Source organism: Squalius cephalus (genome assembly GCF_949319135.1).
Source record: "Squalius cephalus genome assembly, chromosome: 17".
Classification (NCBI taxonomy): Eukaryota; Metazoa; Chordata; class Actinopteri; order Cypriniformes; family Leuciscidae; genus Squalius; species Squalius cephalus.
Window position 1 is genome coordinate 17,075,400 of NC_137138.1, and position 21,072 is coordinate 17,096,471.

Sequence of the window (21,072 nt, forward strand, 5' to 3'; positions counted from 1 at the left end):
GAGCCCACGAGTTACTATCTTGAGCCCACGAGTTACTATCTTGAGGCCACGAGTTACTATCTTGAGGCCACGAGTTACTATCTTGAGCCCACGAGTTACTATCTTGAGCCCACGAGTTACTATCTTGAGCCCACGAGATACTATCTTGAGGCCACGAGTTACTACCTTGAGCCCACAAGTTACTATCTTGAGGCCACGAGTTACTTTCTTGAGCCCACGAGATAGTATCTTGAGCCCATGAGATACTATATTGATACTATATACTATATTGATCAAATATTTCTCATCAAATATGTAATTTAATAATATCAAATGTATCATTTTACCAACACTAACCCTTTTGTTCATTGTAAATAGCTAATTTTACCAACATTAGCTAATTTTACCAACATTGGCTAATTTTACCAACATTAGCTAACTTCTCTACCCTAAAAGGACTACTCAACCGTTTGGTAGAGCATTTTTTGAAAAAATTATTTGACCCTTATAAGACTTATTTTTGTTTAATTAAGTTACATAATTCTGTTTAACATCTCCTCTGAAACGATAATATGTCAACAAAATAGTTTTACCTTTAAAAGTCCCGCCGATATGCGTCATCAAAGGATGAGTAAATTTTTGCTGTGTCACATGCTGTTTGAAGGAACAATAAAAAGGCATGCTGCTCACAGACACAGCGCCATCTAGTGGATTTTTTTTAGCATTGCACAACTACACCAAACAATAGAGATGACTCATTCAGGTTGAGTTAAGCTTGATGCATTTTTCAATTAAATATAGTGACTTAAAGTGGGGTCTACCAAACGGTTGAGTAGTACCTTAAAGGGTTAAAGTTTTAAAATATTTATAAAAACGTTTAAAAAAATGTAAGTTTTAAAAATTTAAAGAAATATTTATTAAAAAATATTATGGCATGAAATAATATTTTCAGTACAATGTTTAAGCTTGCAAAACACTTGCTAACACAAATTCTAAGAAGTCAAAGAAAAAGTTACTCCTTTGATGGAATAAATAAGATTTTGAAGATGTAAAAGCAGCAGTGAGAATGCCAGAATCTAATTAACACATTTACCTTTTTTCCTCATCGAGTTTGACTCATTGGCATACTCTAGTGGTTCATGTTTTTTCCTCTAGTACTTTTTTTTTTTAAATATATATATATAGACCTAATCTTTTCCTGATGCTTTAGGGTAAACATCTGCTTTCCAGCCCATACATAGTTAAATGACATCTCACCAAGATTTGTTGCCAAAGTTTGTGCAAAACTTTTTTGAAGTAAAGGAGAGATGTGCGGAGTCTCGGGAGGTCTACCAATGATTCAAATCATCCCTCTCATCCCACACAACAAAATGGCATCCAGCTCATCACCCCAGAGTTGTGCAAAGTAAACACAGAACTGGCTAATTGCATCGAAGTTGGTTTATCACGAACACTCAACATTTTAATTAATTTTTGAGCAATATTATATTTAAGTTCAAAATATTCCAGTGCTCAGCCAAGATTGGAGTTATGGGATTTTTCGTGGGGGGATAAGAGGCTTGAAAAGGAGGATTAGTTTACACCTGAGAATACAATGCCCCACCCATTATGCGTAATGTCTTGCATAATTAGCCATTCATTCAGGTGTGACACTGACTGAGCCACAAGAATAAATGCAAGGACAAAAGATATATTTAGAAGAAGACTTATATTGACCATTTAAGATTTTGCTTACATCTATCTTGTAAATATGTTTTGCTATTTTATTAAAAAGGTTACAATTACAACAATAATTACAATTTCAACAATATTTCAAGTGTACTCTTTCTTTGTAAAAAAATGATTATAGGCCTACATTTTATCATATGTATTCATTAGTTTGAATATAGCCAACATTGGAACAGCTAACATCTTAGTTGATGACTTTATTTTTGACAAAAATAGTATATATACAGTCATGGTCAAAATTGATGGCACCCCTGGTAAATATGATAAAAAATGGCTGTAAAAAATAAATCTGCATTGTTTATCCTTTTGATCTTTCCTTCAAAAAATTCGCAAAAATCTAACCTTTCATTTAAGTAAAAGAATTGAAATTGGGGGGTAAATCACATTATGAAATAAATGTTTTTCTCCAAAACACGCTGGCCATAATTGTTGGCACCCCTAGAATTTTTTATGAGAAAAATATCTCTGAAGTATTTTCCCATTAATATTTACATTTTTAAGCACACCAGGGTGACTAGGAACATGAAATTGTCCAGCTATGACTTCTTGTTTCACAGGAGTTTATATATGAGGAAACACAAAGGCCAAATTCCCTGAATCATCCATCACAATGAGGAAAACCAAAGAATATAGTTCTGATGTGCAGCAAAATTGATTGTTGAGCTTCACAAAATAGAAAGTGGCTGTAAGAAAATATCTAAAGAATTGAAAATCCCCATTTTGACCACCAGGGCAATAATTAAGAAGTCATAATCAACTAAAGATGTTACGAATCTGCCAGGAAGTGGACGTGTGTCTATACTGTATTAATGGACGGTGAGGAGGATAGTTTGAGTGGCCAAAGACTCTCCAAGGATCATAGATGGAGAATTGCAGGGATTAGTTGAGTCTTGGGGGTCAGAAAGCCTAAAAAAAATTATCAAACAACCCCTACATCACCACATGTTGTTTGGGAGGGTTTCAAGAAAAATCCTCCTCGCTCCTCCAAAAACAAACTCCAGCATATTCAGTTGTCAGACACGGCTGGATCTTCAAAAGGGACCGGATTCTATGGTCAGATGAAACAAAAAAAAGGGCTTTTTGGCAGCAAACCCAGCAAATGTGTTTGGTGCAAACAGGGATGAAGAGTACCCCATGCCTACGGTTAAATATACTGCTGAATCTTATATGTTGTGGGCCTATTTATTTGCTGCACATCTTGTTCAGATACATGGTATTATGAATTCTAGCAATTACCAACAGATAAAAAATCGAAACCTGACGGCCTCGGCTAGAAATCTTATAATGGGCCGTGGTTGGATCTTCCTTCAGGACAACGATCCAAAACAAACATCAAAATCAACACAAAAATGGGTAACTGAGCACAAAATGAAGCTTCTGCCATGACCGTCCCAGTCCCCTAAACTGAACACTATAGAGTGGGCTGAACTGAAGAGGAGAAGCACCAACATGAACTTGTGAATCTGAAGGATCTGAAGAGATTCTGTATGGAGGAATGGTCTCTGATCTCTTGTCAGTTATTCTCCAAACTCATCAGGCATTATAGGAGAAAACTCAGAGCAGTTATCTTGGCAAAAGGAGGTTGCAAAAAGTATTTAATAACAGGGTGCCAACAATTATGGCCAGCGTGTTTTGGAGAAAAACATTTATTTTATAATGTGATTTACCCCCCACTTTCAATTCTTTTACTTCAATGAAAGGTTAGATTTTTGTGATTTTTTTTAATGAAAGATCAAAAGGATAAACAATGCAGATTTATTTTTTTACAGCCATTTTTTATCATATTTATCAGGGGTGCCATCAATTTTGACCACCACTGTATATATATATATATATAACATATGAGCAGAAATTGCTAAACAAAAGCTTATTTGATGTGGCAGTATATTCTACACTAAAAACTGTACCCAAATCTAGTCAACAAAATGTTGTCTTTCATATTTCGCCTGACTGTAACGTTGTTTTTATGAAATATTAGGACATATAAATGTTAATTTGCAGTTTAATACGTTGCTTATACAATTAGCCTACATTTTATTTCAACATATTTCAGTCGATTTTTACTCATCTCAGTATAGCAATACAGTTTGCTAAAACATCATCATTCATTCACACACAGAAACGCGATTCAAATTTAAACTGTCTTTTTGCGAGCTGTGGTAAACAGCGCGCATCTCTGCGGCTGCCGTTCATTCATTCACACAGAAACGCGATTCACTTGAGAATGAAAAAAAACTTACTACAGTATTCTCAGGATGCATTGCTCCTCGAAATACCAGCACTTCTGAGGTACATTTTCCATTATTATTATTACGATAGTATTATTCCTCACAGCGCCGCGAGACGGTGTAAACAAGTACAACGATCTGATTAAACTTGTGTTTTCTTGAGCTGATATGGGGGCTTTAACAAGTTTGCAGGATTGCCTCAGTCATTTGCGTTTGAATAGCGCGCGCTCTCCGTGGGCGGGGTCACATTAAAAATAATTAGATGAGATGAGAACGACTGACATCTCGCTCTTTTCTTACAGATTACATGAACTGAGGATATTTGTTTTTTATATAAATTACTTCATTTAAAAGAGGAGAATTCAAGCTTCATGCCTGTGTGTCTGTATGTCTGTTTGACTGAGTATTCGCTGAGTTATTGTTCATTTTCGGACGCGTTTCAGAATGGACTTCTGACAGAGAGAAAGCAGAACTCACATCATGTTTATTTTTCTTTATTTGGCAAAAAGCACAACACTTTGTTTTTATTGTGAGTATACACAAAAATAATACACACTTAACAGAATCGATTGATGTATGAAACCTGTTTGTAATATCAAAGTCAACAGAGCAAAATGAACCTCTTTTGAACTGATAAAAAAAAAAGCGAGCATATCGCGCTGGCGCGATTGTCGACCCTAGGGGGTAATTATAAGGTTATAAATTAAAATTGCAGTGTTTTAATTTATTATGTATTCTGTTCCTTGCTAGTCTCCTTCCCCTCCTCAGCTAGCTTTAACATGCTAAAAGCGTGTTTGTTTTCCTGTTGAGCTTGCCAAACAGGGCTGTTGTACGTGTTCATGTATGTTTTACCCTTTCAATGCATCTTCTGTCACTTAGCATGATTACCACCCACTAGCTGAACGGCCACGGACTGGCCAGTATTTAGCGCAGTCTCCGTGACAACCACAGTAGCGTGCTTAACCTTCATCCGTAACCCCTCTCTGGGATAAACAGTCTCTCTATTTGCATTTCCAATCTAGTCCTCTCAATCCACACCTCATCCCCTTTGACGAGTCTTAAGGAAGTCGCTCCCGCACAAGGTTTATTTGTTTTGGTCTGTTTTGACTTTGTGCTACTGGCAGGCTGATTGAATTCAGTTTTGTTAAACTGTCTCCCCTTATCTGTCGCCATCACACGATCTGATTGCTTTCTTCCCTTTTGCTTTAAGTGACAAGGCTGTTTAGAGGTGCCTGACAACTGAGGCATGCAAATTAGCACTTGATGGTGTCTTAAAGTCATGTCACATTTCACATTAATATATTTATTTATCTCCAGCTTTAGCTTATTCATGATTTCCTCTTAGCTCTGCAGGGTAGGCAGCTGTGGGGTGTTATTTTAGACTTTTAGTTTATTTATTTATTTATTTATTTTTATCCCATTTAAGTTGCAGTGAATTATCTAGCTCTTAAAGGGACAGTTCAGCAGTTCAAAAATTGTGTGTGAGTAAATTGTTTGTCTCTCTTCAATATATTGGAAGCAATTTAGATTAAAAAAGCACCATAAAATTAGTATACAAGTTACCCGTATGATTTATTATACTATATTTGAATTCTGTTTGCCATCCAAATAGCTTTGTGTCAGAATTAGACTGAAATTAGTTCGTTATTCAGTGAATTTCTTCCCATCTGCTTTAGCTCTGCTGGCACATTCAGGAAAAAAGTAATTCAAGGTGTAAATTATAAGTGACTTGTTCCTTTTAATCCACAGATCTACTTCAAAAAGCTGAACAATTCTAATTTGTTTATGAATCAGATTGATCAGGTACTTAATTTCAACTCAGTGATCAATACTGTGTTTCATAGAAGAAAGTCAGTCATACAAGTTTAAACAACAACATGAAGGTGAATCCTGTAAATGATTATAGAATTTTAATTTTTGGTTGAACTATCCTCTCTTTAATGGTATACACTTTAGCTTTGGGTCAACCGGCCAAGGTCTGTAGCTTCCATTTCTGTGGCAGTGGCAGCTCTTATCACATGGTGATCTCATCCAGAGAGGGGATTTGGACCAAGCATGTGTAACATGAAAACAGGCAATCTCATGATGCACACACTACGCAGGAAAGAGAGGGGGAAACACTTTCACACTCTGCTGGATATTCACACCCACTCTAGCTGTGTTTTTCCACCTGTTCTTCATTGTGCACTCATGTAAGTGTGAGATTGTGGGTTTAGATGATGCAGGGCTGCATCTCTGTTTTAAGGAAATGGACAGTAGTGCCATTTTTCCAAGGTTTTTTTTTTTTTTTTTTTTCATTTTGTCTATTGCCCCCAGATGGATGGATGGCAGAAGTTATAGGATGGATGTATGGATGAGTAGCAGTTATAAGATGGATGGATGGATGGATGGATGGAGTTATAAGATGGATGGATGGATGGCAGAAGTTATAAGATGGATAGATGGCAGACACTATTGGATGGATGGATGGATGGCAGAAGTTATTGGATGGATGGAGGGATAGCAGACATTATTAGATGTATGGATGGATGACTACTGACTTTTTGTTTTTTTTAAATAACTTAATTAACATATTTTACTCAATAGGCATTGTCAGCCATCACCTCAAACCTGCCTCTCTTTCAGTCTCCAACTCAATTCTCTTTCTCTCTGTCCCTCTGCAGTACAAAGCCAGAATCTCATAGCGGACAACATCTCGGTAGTGGAGGGGGAGACAGCCACCATAAGCTGTCGAGTCAAAAACAATGACGACTCTGTCATTCAGCTCCTCAACCCCAACAGACAGACCATATACTTCAAAGATGTCAGACGTGAGTACACATAATAAGCATACTGTATGCATTGCACACCCACACACACAAACAGGCCACGTGTCCCCAGGAAGCCTCCCCAGTGGAGACGAAGTGTTAATGCATCAGAGTAATCCACTGCGCTTTTGAGGCCAGTCGATAGAGAGACCCAGCTGGCTGGTGAGGGCATGTTTTTTTCAGCGATTTGCCTTGCTATCATGTGATCCATCTTACCCAAGACCGCTCTGATATTTCCCTACAGCTGCACTGTGTAATTATAGCAGAGTCTTTCTAAAGGGTTTCATCTCTTCCACCCCTCTATGAAATATTGCACCCGCCAGTCCCATGTCATATGCAGAAAAGCACTTTGATTATGGTATTTTCTTTGCGCAAAAAGTTGCAGCAGGAAGCATTTTTAAGTAGTTCCAAAGTGCTTTCGAGTTCAGTCAGAGTTCAATCCGGCACATATCAGGTGGTGTCAATATACAATATACGCCTGTCTCCACAAACGGTCTCCGGAAAGGTCTGTCCTTTTTATTTCATTTCTTTTCTCTGAAATAATGATAAGCTTCGCCGAGGTGCCAGACCGATTCATTTTCATCTCTTTCTCCATAAACGCCACTGTGGTTAAAGAGTGTCCCAGCCAAGGGGAGTGAACGGGAGAGCCATCAGACACCTGAGGGACTGTCCTCGTCAAGTAACGGTTAAAGTAATTGTGTGCCTGGTCCTCTCAGAATTTGGATTAAGGTCTTCTGAACCGTCATTTTATCTCTCAGCTTCCAATCATTAGCAAGGCTCAGACTCCAGGTTTTTGGTCCGTGCAAGGCTGTAATTATCACCCGTCTTCTTAATAAAACTTTGATGGGCTCTTCTCAAAGTAACCGTGGCCGGTAATCAAAATTGATTGCTGCCATTTAGGAGAAGCAGCATGTGTCCTGAAGCTTCTAGGATTAAACCTGAGAAAACAATACAAATGAGATTCGGAAGAGGAGCACAAGAGCAAAGGAAAGGAAATGAGACTGAGAGTCAGCGGTAGAAAGTGAGGGAGACATAAGCAGAGAAAATAGAATACATTGATACACAAAGAAAGTTTTCTTCAACATCTCGTTTGTGGTTGCTTCAAGTGGTCCACTACCTAATAGCAGTGAACCAGGCATGTTTTTCTTGTTTTGTCCATTATTATTACGTTATAATGTAATGTGCCTTTTAAATTATTTTGTGTTTTCTATATTTTAGGTTAAAGATTTATATTTAAATATGTAAACTGAATAGAATCTGATACTACTTTGCTAGTTTTTGGAAGCAAATAAGGAATAGGTTTGCTCAAGTCTCTCACCTAAAAAAGTTCTTATTTTATAATAAAAAACACACACATATATATATATATATATATATATATATATATATATATAAGCAAAAACTGAGGTTGAGTGTATACGGCCCTCAAAAAATATTATATTTTAACCACAAAACTTAGAACTCTTCCAAAAATGGGTTTTAGAAAGTGGACATTCAAATTTAGACTAAATTTAGACATTTTATATTCCTAAGGTTGTAGCAAGTTGGAATGGAAAGGCTCTTTGGAGCTTTTGGCTTCTCAGTAGGTGAAGAAAATGTGAAGATAAAAAAGGAAACTGTAAGAATCTTTGGCAGTCTTCAGCACTAGTTCAGCAGGAGGTGTTAACCACTGTGGAGTTTCTAAAGCTCCTCCTCCTCTTTACACACCTCTTACACCCCCCTCCTAGTGCGAGCAGAAAGCAACATTTATTAATTTATTATGTTTATACAGCAAAGTCCATTTCACATGACTCACGTCAGGGCACTGCTTTGACCTCCACGTGAAAGATGTTTCAGATAATGTCAAAGAAGGGCGATTTACAGGTTACTGTGTGCAAGTTGATGTGATGAGTAATTTCCTGTTGCTTTGTACTCTAAAACATCATTAGCGGGGTGAAATTGTTGGACCCGTTATTGCGCAGACGGACATTCTACGCGTCATACAAATTGTCCGGCATTCACTGGCCATCATACAAATTGTCCCGCGTTCATTGGCCATGCTCTAGGAGGTCAGTGGCAAATGGGGCCATTTTTAAATGTGGCATTACAATATCTGACTATACTTTGAGTTTGATGCATTGAAGAACATTGCCACAAGACCCATGTAAAGGGCGTTAAATGTTTTCTAATGACGAGTATGTCTCTTTATGTCATCTTTTGAGATGAGGTCGGACAAATTTCAGGTTTATTCACTGAAATCGCTACGTAGCAGTGCATGTGGGCTACCATGATATTTCAAGTCTTCTATTGTGAAATGTGCCATGCTGAGAGGACACAAAGGTGTGACAGTGTTATTTCGCATTGTCTTTTTGTCCTTGCTGCATGTAATCTTTTCTCTCTTTTTTTTTTTTTTTACTTCCTGAGCCTTTCAGATTCCTGTATGACATATGCTGCCCGATTTATATATGCCTGTCCGCATATGTTACAACACTTATTGTGATGAGAATTAAAACATCACCGTTCGCCAACTAGGGAACCAGCATTCCCCTCTTCCCAAATGAAAGTCTGAGAACATAATACAGGTTAAAGCCTTGTAAAAATCCCCAGCAAATGAAAGACCATTTCAAACAGCAAAAAAGGAACAGGGAGTGCAAAAGCATTTGTCCATGCTTTTTTCAGGGTGATAAGCTTTAAAGGGTTTTGTCAGGCAGAGAAGCTGATTTACTGGGCAGCATACCCTCAGAAGAGACTGGAAACCACGCTGAGCTTCATTCTCCACCGCTCCCACAGCGCGCTGGATGTAGCTGGCCGACAGAAACGTTCCCTCTCATGGCGGTGGGACAACCTCCTGGGGCCCTGCAAGCTCTTGCTGTCATCATGTCCGGCGCTGTGTCCGAAAAAGCTACAGCAAGTAGCAGAGGGCATGTATGCAGTCAGACATGCTGTTATTATTTGGGTCACAAAGCACTGATTTTTTTTCCTCAAGGTTTCGACTTTGTTCATCTTCCTCTTTTTCAGAACATAAACTAGAGTGAGCATGTAAATTTTGTCTGAATGTCCTGAAGGCATATTATTTTTACCTCTGCCTGTTTGTGCACTTTGCATACTTTTCTCATTTAAAGTTAACATGAAATCAAAATTGACCCCATTTATCTTTTTCCTGGTCTGATTGGGAATGAATAATTGGTGCGTATTATCCAAACACCTGCAACTTTCTATTTTGACTGCAGTCACTGATCTCTCCCCTTCAACCTCCTGTCATGAAGGCTACTTTTTACTACCTAATTGGCACGTCTATTTTTCCTCATTGAATACCAATTGAAAAACTGTGTAAAAATAGAAAATGCATATAATTATTATTTTTTTATTTTTTTTTACTTGGTTATACCACGTGGCATTAAATTTTTCTTGAAAATGGTATAAAAAGTTTTTTATATACACAGTATACACATATGTAATATATATATACAAATACAGTATATCCAAAATGCTGCAGCTAGAGTGGTCTTCAACAAGCAGAAGAAAGCACATGTCACTCCTCTCCTCACAAAATTGCACTGGTTGCCAGTTGCTGCTCACATCAAATTCAAGTCACTGACTTTTGCCTACGGAACAACCACTGGCTCTGCTCCCTTTTTCCTAAACTCATTACTTCAGACTTATGTGCCATCCAGTAACTTGCGCTCTGCAAGTGAACGCCGTCTTGTGGTGCCATCTCAAAAAGGCACTAAATCTCTTTCTCAGACCTTTTTCTGATCTGTTCCATGCTGGTGGAATGACCTGCCCAACTCAACCAGAGCGTGTCCATTTTCAAGAAACGGCTGAAGACGCATCTTTTTCGGCAACACTTGATCCATTAATGCTAACACTTTATCTTCTATTCTATATATATTATCTTTAAAAAAAATAAAAATAAAAAGTACACGTACTGCGTTAGAATAAACTGGGAAGGGTCATAGCACTTGTATATTGTTGTCCTATTGTTAGTTTAACTGCTTCTATTGTTCTCATCTGTAAGTTGCTTTGGATAAAAGCGTCTGCTAAATGAATAAATGTAAATGTAAATAAATAAATATAATATAATATATACAGTACATGATTGCATGTGGTTTAAACAGTTGTTAGTTTTTTTTTTTTTTTTTTTTTTTTTTTTGTCATGGGCACTTTTACTTTTCATTGACCCACATACCGGTGAAATAGGCCGTGATCAGTCTGTTACCTGTATATCTTTTCTCAATTATTCTCCTGAATGAAGGGGTGTTTCTTTACTTCCAAAGCTTACCCGGTTTTATTCGCCTCACTGAAATGGGCTCCCTAGTTTCTTGCCCTCTTATTTCCCAATTAGAGCTGACACCACACTTATTCATGTTTTCATAATGCTCTAATTATTGCTGTCTCTCCACCTGACGCACAGTCACAATATATTATTAACCGGTTTGGCTTCTTGCACCTTATCGGTTTATTTTAATCCTCACATTTCCCCAATCAATAAATTGAATTAAATCATTGGCTTCTGCCTGCCCTCCCCTTGACAGCCACTTTCCCGCTTTCTGGCTGCTCTAATTAGTCGCACATTATGCGGCTGCTAAATGAAAGGCGCGGTGCTTGGTGTTTCAAAACAAAGACCACCACAATGGCTGCTAGAGATCATAGCGCTGCTGATGGTCCGGTCCGCACATTTTATTTTGGAAGTGTGTGGCTTTATTACTCCCAAGCTCAGACATGTACCTGAATAAACTGTGCACGCACTTTCGTTCAGTGGAATATAGATGTAAAAACTACATGTGCGTAATGTTTTATTTATTTGTATTTTCGCTCTGAGCCTACGCCGCCCTGACATCATGATCAAAGGTGAGAAATGTGTTGCCTTGGCAGCAGAGTCTTCCAGCGTGTCCTCCTCGGCATCTCCCACGCTGTGGATGACAGCGGCACGTTCGGACAGTGGGCTTGAGGGGGCTCGCACGGGGGAAAAAAAAGCATAATAAACCTGCTCGTAATAGAGAATGGTGAAGATCTTTTTCTTTTTTTGTTGCACAGAGAGACTTCAGCTCTTGTAGAGCAATATGTTTTATCCCCCCCCCCCCCCCCCCCCCTCTCTCTCTCTCTCTCTCTCTCTCTCTCTCTCTCTCTCTCTCTTTGTATCTCTCTGGATATTTTTTCTTTTGAATGGAAGTGAAAGAGCATGGCTAACCAGCTGGATCCAAGAACAATCAACACCCCGCGCCATCAGGGCCTGCTTTCATGATCCCATCGCCTCAAAAATCTCTAATGATGCCCGATTATTTCTTTATTTATTTCGCCTTTTATTTATTTATTTCTTTATTTATTCATGGTCCTCTTTTTGTGCTCCTTTGAACTCGGCTGTTGCGGACAAGAACAAACGCATGCGCGAGTTATATGGTCTGTCGATCGGCCTGGAATTTATCGGCGAGTGGGGGGCGGGTGGGGGTTGCCGGTAGCCTTTCATCTCTCTCTCTCTCTCTCTCTCTCTCTCTCCCTCTCTCTCTCGCTCTCGCTCTCGCTCTCTCTCTCTCAGCACCATTTACTTTTCACGCTCAGCCTCCCACACAGGCAAAGCGAGCCCTAATGGACTCCTCATTATTCTGGGATGAAAAAATTCCGTTCCTCCACGTAATTGGGAGAAAGAAACGTCAGGATCAGCGTGAGATTCTCACAGTCACGTTGAAACTTGATCTGCTGCAATCTGAGGAAGTGCCTGCCATATTCAATACAAACATACAGGTGCTTTTCTTAACTATATATCTGCAGCCAATGCTGCTCAACATTTAAATGGCTGGTTACCATTCACTATAGCCTAAAACTAGTCTAAAACCCTAGTCTAAAACTTCCCTGGGTCCACCTGTATAATTCTGCTATGGGTAATTGATATATGCTATTTGTGCAGCAGCACTATGTCTTACACACTCACAGCAGCATATCGGCGTATGTATTGGCAGCAGCAAGTTCCTGTACTTGCTTTGCTGCAGCAGCAGCAATAATCTACAACAACAGCAATAATCAACAGCAGCAGCAATTCAGCAGCAGCGTAGCAGTTAACATTGTCATATCATTACCATGCTAAAAATCTTCTGCGATAGATATTGAAATTGCACACCAAATTACCAAGAAAAAAATATAATGCAGCAGTTTCATTTATTTTTATAGTTTATTTTACTTAAAAATCAAGTTCAATCTAGTATAACTTATAAAAGAAAGTTGAACTGCTTAAATTATTTTTATGAGTTAATTTAAAAACATGTTGCCATGACTTTAATTTTGAAATGAGCAATGAAAAAAGCACTGAAAAAAAAACTATAAACAAAGGTGTTTTTATTTTATTTTTTATAAACATTGAGAAAATGTTTGTTCTTACCTTTACATATCCTCCTGCAATATTAGCCTAAGACGACGGAACTTCTGATTAAATACGGAGATTAACTCATCATAATCAAGAGTCTTTCTCAGTTCACGTGAAAGAACCTGCCTGGATTTATTGCTAGACTTGTTTTTTTTTGTTGTTTTTTTTGCAGCAGCAGCAGCAGTAGTAAAATTGGGATATACAATTTAGGCTTTTTAAAGTATTAACTGATTGATATCTGCTTCACTATTTCCAAATCCAACTCCACAAATGTGCAACTCTTATTATTACAAATTTTACAACTTTACATTGTAAAGACAACATTCTGAACAAGACGAATCATATTTAACATTTAATTTTGGTAAGTTTGTGATATGCACCTATAGGGAGAGGGAAAACTAAGAAACCGCCTGCAATTGACCATGGAAACTTGCATTTAATCATATTTTTAACTAAATAAATAAAGAAATAGTGTGATGAGACATTTATAAGTATTATTGTTTATTAAATTATTTAATACATCTAATTGGAAAATTACCAACTTTTGATTGGGTGGGACACAATTCAAAGTGGGCAAATGGGCAAGCGAAAGCGCTTGCATGTCTTTGACATGGGCCAAATATTGATGGCATGAAAACTGTGTCAGAGCATCTCCAAAATGACAAGTCATGTGGGGTATGTAGTATGTAACAGTATGACTTAGTAATAACAAAAGTGGTGCAAGTAAGGACAACTGGTGAACTGGCATCAGGGTCATGGCACATTAATGAATGTAGGGAGCAAATGTTTACCCTACTGGTCTGATCACACAGAAGAGCTAATGTAGCTCAAATTTCTGAAAAATGTAATGCTACCATGATAAAAAAGAGTCAACCGGTCATAGTGCCCATATTGCTGCAAGTGCCTAGTTTGTATACTTGGTTACTAAGGTAAGGTTTACAGTGCCAATAAAAATCATGCTTCAGATGAAATATGAGATGTGTTTAGAAAAACAAAGAGATCAAGATAAATATCAAGTGTAAACAGAATATTTCATTGTGCAAAAAGTGTGAAAATATTGAAATTACTGTCAAATTACGTCCATTTTAATCCAAAATTTGCATGTATCCACTGTTGGACATTGCTGGTTGAGAAAATGAGCGTTGTTTTTTTTGGAACATACTTGCTAAAAGTCCACAGAGACAAAAGTGCTCATGAAACACTCGCGTAATGTATATGCTCACCACAAAGCAATAACTTTTTTCTCTTAGGTGTTAAAATGAAAAGGCACTTAGATGTCACAGTGGTCTAGCATGGCATGTCCCATGGATACTGTCCCTGTTTCAAACCCCAGTGATACAATGCTCAGGTCAGATGATGCTAGAAATAGATGCGCCCGTGTTTCTCAATGTGAAGCAATCTCAATCACTTTGGCTATTCCCATGGAGCACCTATTAACTAATCTGAAGAATATATTTCAGCCTGCACGTTTGCTACACTCCCCTGTTGTCAGTTATAAGCAATAGCTTAAAAGAAGCCTATGGCTGCCTTTATTTGCCTTAGTGGAAAAACAATCTAGACTTCAAATGGGAAAAATACTGCTAATTATCTCCTACATGTTTCTATTGTTGCTTGTAATGGAAGTGAAGTGTGAAGATGTGACTTTTCATTCTAACATCTGCTGTCTTTCTCTATCGACCCTCCAGCCCTGAAAGATGCTCGATTCCAGCTGGTCAATTTCTCAGACAACGAGCTGCGTGTGTCGTTATCCAACGTGTCTCTCTCAGACGAGGGAAGATACGTGTGCCAGCTCTATACAGACCCCCCACAGGAAGCCTACGCCGACATCACTGTGCTAAGTATGAACACTCATGCACACATCTATATATACAGCCCCTGCATCTCTGGTGACCCCACATAGAGGTATGACCTCCAAGGTTGAGATCCACTGGACTAGACAAACTGAACCTTTTGTTTTGACCGTAAGATTTCCCATAAGACACTTGCCGCATCAACAAACACCCACAGATACACACATGCAGGGCTTCTTTGTTTTCTGAGGAATCCTTTTATGATCAATCACTAGAGTGGAGCAGCTTTTATGAGATGCTGCAGCAGTGTAGAATCAGGATATAGCCATTCATCTTCACCAAACAGAAGGCCTGAGATGCGGCCAAGCCAGATCCTGAACGTCAGAATGGAGTATGTCAGAATGGAGCCAGTGTTCGACACATGCACACACACACACACACACTTTCACTGCTGTTTGGAAGGGCTCCTGAAATCTCTTTAAAAACTCAACAAACACTTCACCTGCTACTTCCTTTGAGGACTCAGCCGCATGGTTGGGCCATTCAGCGGAATTATTGTTTATGTGTTTGTGCGTGTGTGTCTTTGTGTACATATGAACGCTTTGCTGCGTTCTGCGTCTTGACATAACTGCATGGAAAAATCACCCGCACTTAAAAGTGATTATTCCGTTTTGAGAGCAGAGTTTAGTGGTGCGGGGTGGATATTGAGGGAAGCGGGATTGTAAAGAGCTCGCTGAATGCAATCGAGTGGCTGGTTCCAGAGCTTCAGACGCCCAAGCTGAATGCTTGAATGGAACCCTGCTGCTCAGGGGGAACAAGAAATCTCTACCACTGAATTACCCTGTCCAAATAATGTCTCACATTTACACCAGAGAGCTAGAAGGTTTTAGGATTAATGTGACCTTTTCAGGTAAGCATTTTAGACGTAGTGACTATCCTGGAAAGTAAGGTCTTTTTGGAAAAGATGTTATCACTGTATATCCAACTGAGCGCCTATATGAATCGGAAGCCTTTAGAGAAGTTTTAAAGAGTGTCCTAACCAGATGCAATGTGATAAGATTCCAGCGACAAGAAATATATCTGTCCACAACAGACGTGACACTGCTACATGACGCAACGAAATCAATCAAATATCACAGCCAATCAGAAGAGAGTGTGGGCAGAGTCTCTTATTCAACAAAATGAAGAAATACATTATCTAATTAATAAATATCAAATGATTTTAACATTAATAAAAATAATTACTTAAAGGATAATTCCGGTATTTAACACTTGGAGTCTATTTTGTAGTTTGTTTTGGCAATGGTTCCTGTCTCGACTTTTTGACTATTTTAGAATTGCCCATGACCGCTTTAGAATGGGAGTCTATGGCCATGCACAAACATGTCCTTAAAACAACCCTTAACGTTCGTTTTCAAAACTGTGCAACTCACCGAGGGGTTAGTGGTGTTCGTTGATGTTCCAAAACAAGTAGCGTAGCGAAATACAGTTTCTGTCGTGTTTTATTTGGCATTTTGTAAAATCCCATTGATTTCCGTTGGAGGACTCATTGCTCGTTGATATTACTACACTAGTCTTTTAGGTCTTTTCGCTCGGATTGATGGGTTGAAATCATACATTGCGCCGATATATTTGTTTTTAATCATCAACGAACACCACTAACCACTCGGTGAGTTGCACAGTTTTGAAAACGAACGTTAAGGGTTGTTTTAAGGACATGTTTGTGCATGGCCATTGACTCCCATTCTAAAGCGGTCATGGGCAATTCTAAAATAGTCAAAAAGTCGAGACAGGAACCATTGTCAAAATTTCTTTGTCCACCACTCTAGTTCATCCAAAACAAACTACAAAATAGACTCAGTGTTAAATACCGGAATTATCCTTTAAGTTACTGAAACAATCTTTGTCATAGAATACACTTGTTTGTTCACAGTTTGAGCATTCTTTTATTTTCAAGATCTAAGGTGAATTATTCACTTTGGTAGTAAGGTTATGCAAAATGACATTCAAATTCACATTTTCATCCCTTTTAAGATGAAATAAAGCACATAATCATTACCTGAGATTATCATTATAATACAACAACGATGCTGCAAAAATAGAAACCTTTTTCTAAAATAGAAACCCCTGTCACTCGCTGTCACGGCTGGTTAGAACAAAAACTCTGATTAACATGGAAAAGATACTTGCATCACGTCGCAGTGTTGTCACGTCATGTCTGGTTAGATCACTGTGTTGCAGTGCTTGAAGAAGGGTGTTATCCTTGTTACATATTGCCTGTGAACATTCACAATTAGCCAGGTCAGTGTATAATGTTCTAGTAGTTTTAGTCTAGTCAACTGGCTGTGTTGCTTTCTGTTGCACAAGATGTTCCATTACTAATCGTGTTGTAGTCACCTCTGATTCATCACAGTATGTACTTTGCCTGGGTACCCTCCTTTATGTCATTTGTAAACGAGAATTAATACATTCACCCCTTCATATTCTATGACGTGTCCATCCCTCAGTGTTAGTGTCTGTGTTGGCTATCAATGCACCCTGGGATGAATGTGACTATAGTGGTGCTTGATTTACAGACCGCCTTGTAAAATCTGTCTGTCCTCTCTCAGTCCCACCAGGAAACCCAATCATAGAGTCCCGTGAGGACATCGTCAGCGAGGGCAACGAGACGGAGATAACCTGCACCTCCATGGGCAGCAAACCCGCCGCAACAATCAGATGGATGAAAGGAGAAAAAGAGCTACAGGGTGGGTAAAGTCACATTGTGTACACACAAACAAGGTGTTTACCAGGTTTTCTCTCTGCCTTGCAAACCATAGCGGGTGCACTTTCCTCTGATAATTTATATATTGAAAAGTGATACTTTAATTGAAAACACTAGATAACAACATTTATTAATACTAGCAACACAAATTGTTACATTTATATAATGCTTAGCCGATCATTAATGTACACCACTGTTCAAAAGTTTGGATTCAGTTTTTATTTTTTTTTATTTTTTTAAGAAATTGATTTTATTCAGCAAGGACACATTAAATTGTTCAAAAGTGACAGTAAAGACATCGATAATATTACTAAAAGATTTCCATTCTAAATAAATGCTGTTTTGAACTTTCTATTCATCAAATAATCCTAATAATCACGGTTCCTTTTTCAGCATTGATAAATAATATCAGCATATTAGAATGATTTCTGAAGGATTATGTGCAGTGTTGGGAGTAATGCATTACAAATAACACAAGCTATGTAATTTACAACAAAATATCCGAGTTACTTTTTAAAATAAGTATCACAAGTTACTTTTTCCCATTTATAGACTGACACCTCTCTCGTCCCAATGTTGAGAGAAATGGGGAGTCAGAGGTGCTGTGTGAATATGATGGTTATTGTAGTTCTAGACTTAATGTGAGCATGCATTTACTCATCTCACTTGCACAAAAAGATTCAGTATTCCTCAAAATGAATAAAAACAGTGAAATGCAAAATCATAATATAACACAAACCTTCAATAATTAAATGTTAAATTACACTCATATACTTACATACAGTATGTATTTAATCTCACTTTATTATGTGTCTTTGCTGCTGATCTTCTATGATCCAATTCAAACATACTAAGCAAAACTGACTTTAGATAAACATCATATATGTTTAATTTTTTTTTTCTTTTCTTTTTTTTTTTATTGCTGAAATAAGAGTGTTAAACTTTCTTCTTCTGCGTCCTGTTCTTCTGCAATCCAGAATGGCAGCAGAACTGAAAGGTTTGTTTGAACTGCGCCCTCTACTCTACAGGCGTGAATTTGCATTTCATTTCAGCTTTAGGCTTATTCATTACACAATAAACACTGGAGTAATGACTGCTGAAAATTCAGCAAGAATAAGAATAAGAATACATTTTAAAATATATTAAAATAGAAAACAGTCATTATCTTATATTCTAAAAGTCTGGTCCCTCCTACTATTTTGTTTTGTTTTATTGTAGAATAAGAGTAATGTCATCAAGACTATGAAATGACTGAAAGTAGTAACCAAAATTGTTAAATTGGGGTGTGTGTGTATTCATTTATACATTTTAGTTATTTATTCAATTATTACATAGGCACAAAATATTTGTCTACAAAACTCATTTCAAGTATTAAAGCAAAAGCATTTTGATCAAATAGTTTTTAAGATCATGAGAAACACAAGTTCATTCAAGTGTGTCCAATCTTTTGAACGGTAGTGTGTACAGTACATTTATCATTTGACATACCCCTTCTCCTCATACTTTAGTCTGTTTATTGATCTTTGAATGTCTTGTGAAATTGTCATAACAGTACTAATTATAAACTCAGCAACTCCTTTTCAACATCTGTTTACCTGAACGCTCCTCACAGAAGCTCGGCTCATTTTCCATATCGCTCCGTTAGGGTGAGTGAGAGGCCGTACCTTTGACCCGCAGTCGTCTAGACACAGGCAATTTGCGTATTATGTACAAATTACTGCATATAAGCTGTCCTAATAACAGCTACCCAAAATGAGACGGCTAAATTGGAGTCCTGGATGGATGTTTTCATTTGGTAATTAGCGATAAGCTCAGTCCAGGGGTCTCCGTTTCTCTCCACTGGGAGTTTCAGCAGCTATTACAAAGCATTGTTCTGTTCATTTGTCAGTGGGTGTTTTGTTTTTATGTAACATCAATATATTATTGGACAGTTGGACAAATGTAGCGCTAAAGAAGAAGGAGTTCGTCTCTGTGAGATGGACAGCAGGACATGAATATTCTGTTCTTGTATAGCGAAATGGTTTGAATGGAGGAGTTGAAAGCGATCGAAGAAACCGAGGGACTCCTCTCCTGACACAAGCAGTGCAACGCTGGCACTCACTGGCTGGAAATTGCTTTTGGCCCCTGCGCCTTTTCGGATTTATTTTTAATTAAATGTCCTTATCATTCAGCCTAATTACCTCTAGGATAATCAGGCTTTTTTAAATATCATTTAAAGGTTACACCCATACAGCCCCAGAATGTAAACTCAGCCGCCCCCATGATGTACTGCCTCATTCTCCCTCTCACTCACGCAAACACAACCTTCCCAGTCTTATTCGTGTTCTGTGCCGCATTTAGTACTTCTGTTTTACATCCTGCTCCATTGTTGATACACACCTGTCTCATAAGACAAGCTGAATAAACATTGAGAAAAAATAAGTTGTTAATTTCTTCCTGTCAGACGACAACGGCCTGCTCATTGTGTCATTGCTTAAAAATATAATCTCATTTTAATTAGCCAACTAAGCTCAGCTGAAACACAATGGCTTGATTCAGAATTTGTAATGGCTTTAAGGAAGTTTGCTAAATACACGATTGGCCCCAGATCTCTAGACTGCCCTCTTCGAGGGAGTGACTTTCCATTGGAAGGTTTTGAATAATGGGGGGAAAAAGTGGAGGGCAAATTATAGAGCAAAAAAAATTGAAGAAATGGTGAATTCAATAGGGAACAGGATCTCTTTTGATATTCAGCCCACTGTATCGCTGCAGATCGGGACTAATCAGAGCTCCTTTGCATTTCAAAAAGGGAGATGTTATTGAAATGAAGAAATGCCTGAATGACAGTGATTGACCTGTGATTATCTCTTTATCAGCAGTGACTGTGGCATTGTGAGGGAGAATATAGATGTGCTTCTGGGCTCTCAATGAGCTCTGTGTCTTCTCTTATTTGAGATATGATTGTCTGACTATTCATTCATTGCTGATAATGCTGAATGCAGGGAGAATGAATGCTCAAGACAAGGAATTGTCAGGAAAAAAAAAAAAACATCTGGAGTGTTGAGATGTCCAGATTTCCACACAGCAGTGCCATTTCCGGGCATTTTTATGATTTTTGGTAAAATTAGCATTGTGGATTATTGATAACATTTATAATAGTCAAACGATAGATGTAATCTACATATAAACTGCAAAAAAAAAAAAAGATAGAAACCACACATAAATGGCAATAACGGACCAAACAAGTCTTTATTGCTGATTTGCTGTAAGCAAGTGTAATGATTTAATTTTGATAATAATAACTGTTTCTTAAGGACCAAATCAGCATATTAGAATGATTTCTGAAGGGTCATGTGACACTGAAGACTGTAATGATGATGCTGAAAATTAAGCTTTGCATCACAGGAATAAATGACCTTTTACATGATCAAATAATTTTACTGTCACATTGTTCCAAAAC

General features: G+C 38.0%; 1 protein-coding gene across 6 annotated transcripts in view; it reads left to right on the plus strand.

Moving 5' to 3' along the window:
• Positions 1-21,072, plus strand: part of cadm1a (cell adhesion molecule 1a) — a 279,212-nt gene that overhangs the window by 201,248 nt on the left and 56,892 nt on the right. For all 6 annotated transcript variants that reach the window (XM_079898242.1, XM_079898244.1, XM_079898246.1 and 3 more), the window contains 3 exons: positions 6,599-6,745; positions 14,765-14,917; positions 17,479-17,616. In XM_079898242.1, the coding sequence (XP_079754368.1) occupies positions 6,599-6,745; positions 14,765-14,917; positions 17,479-17,616 (438 nt within the window). The remainder of the gene's footprint in view (positions 1-6,598; positions 6,746-14,764; positions 14,918-17,478; positions 17,617-21,072) is intronic.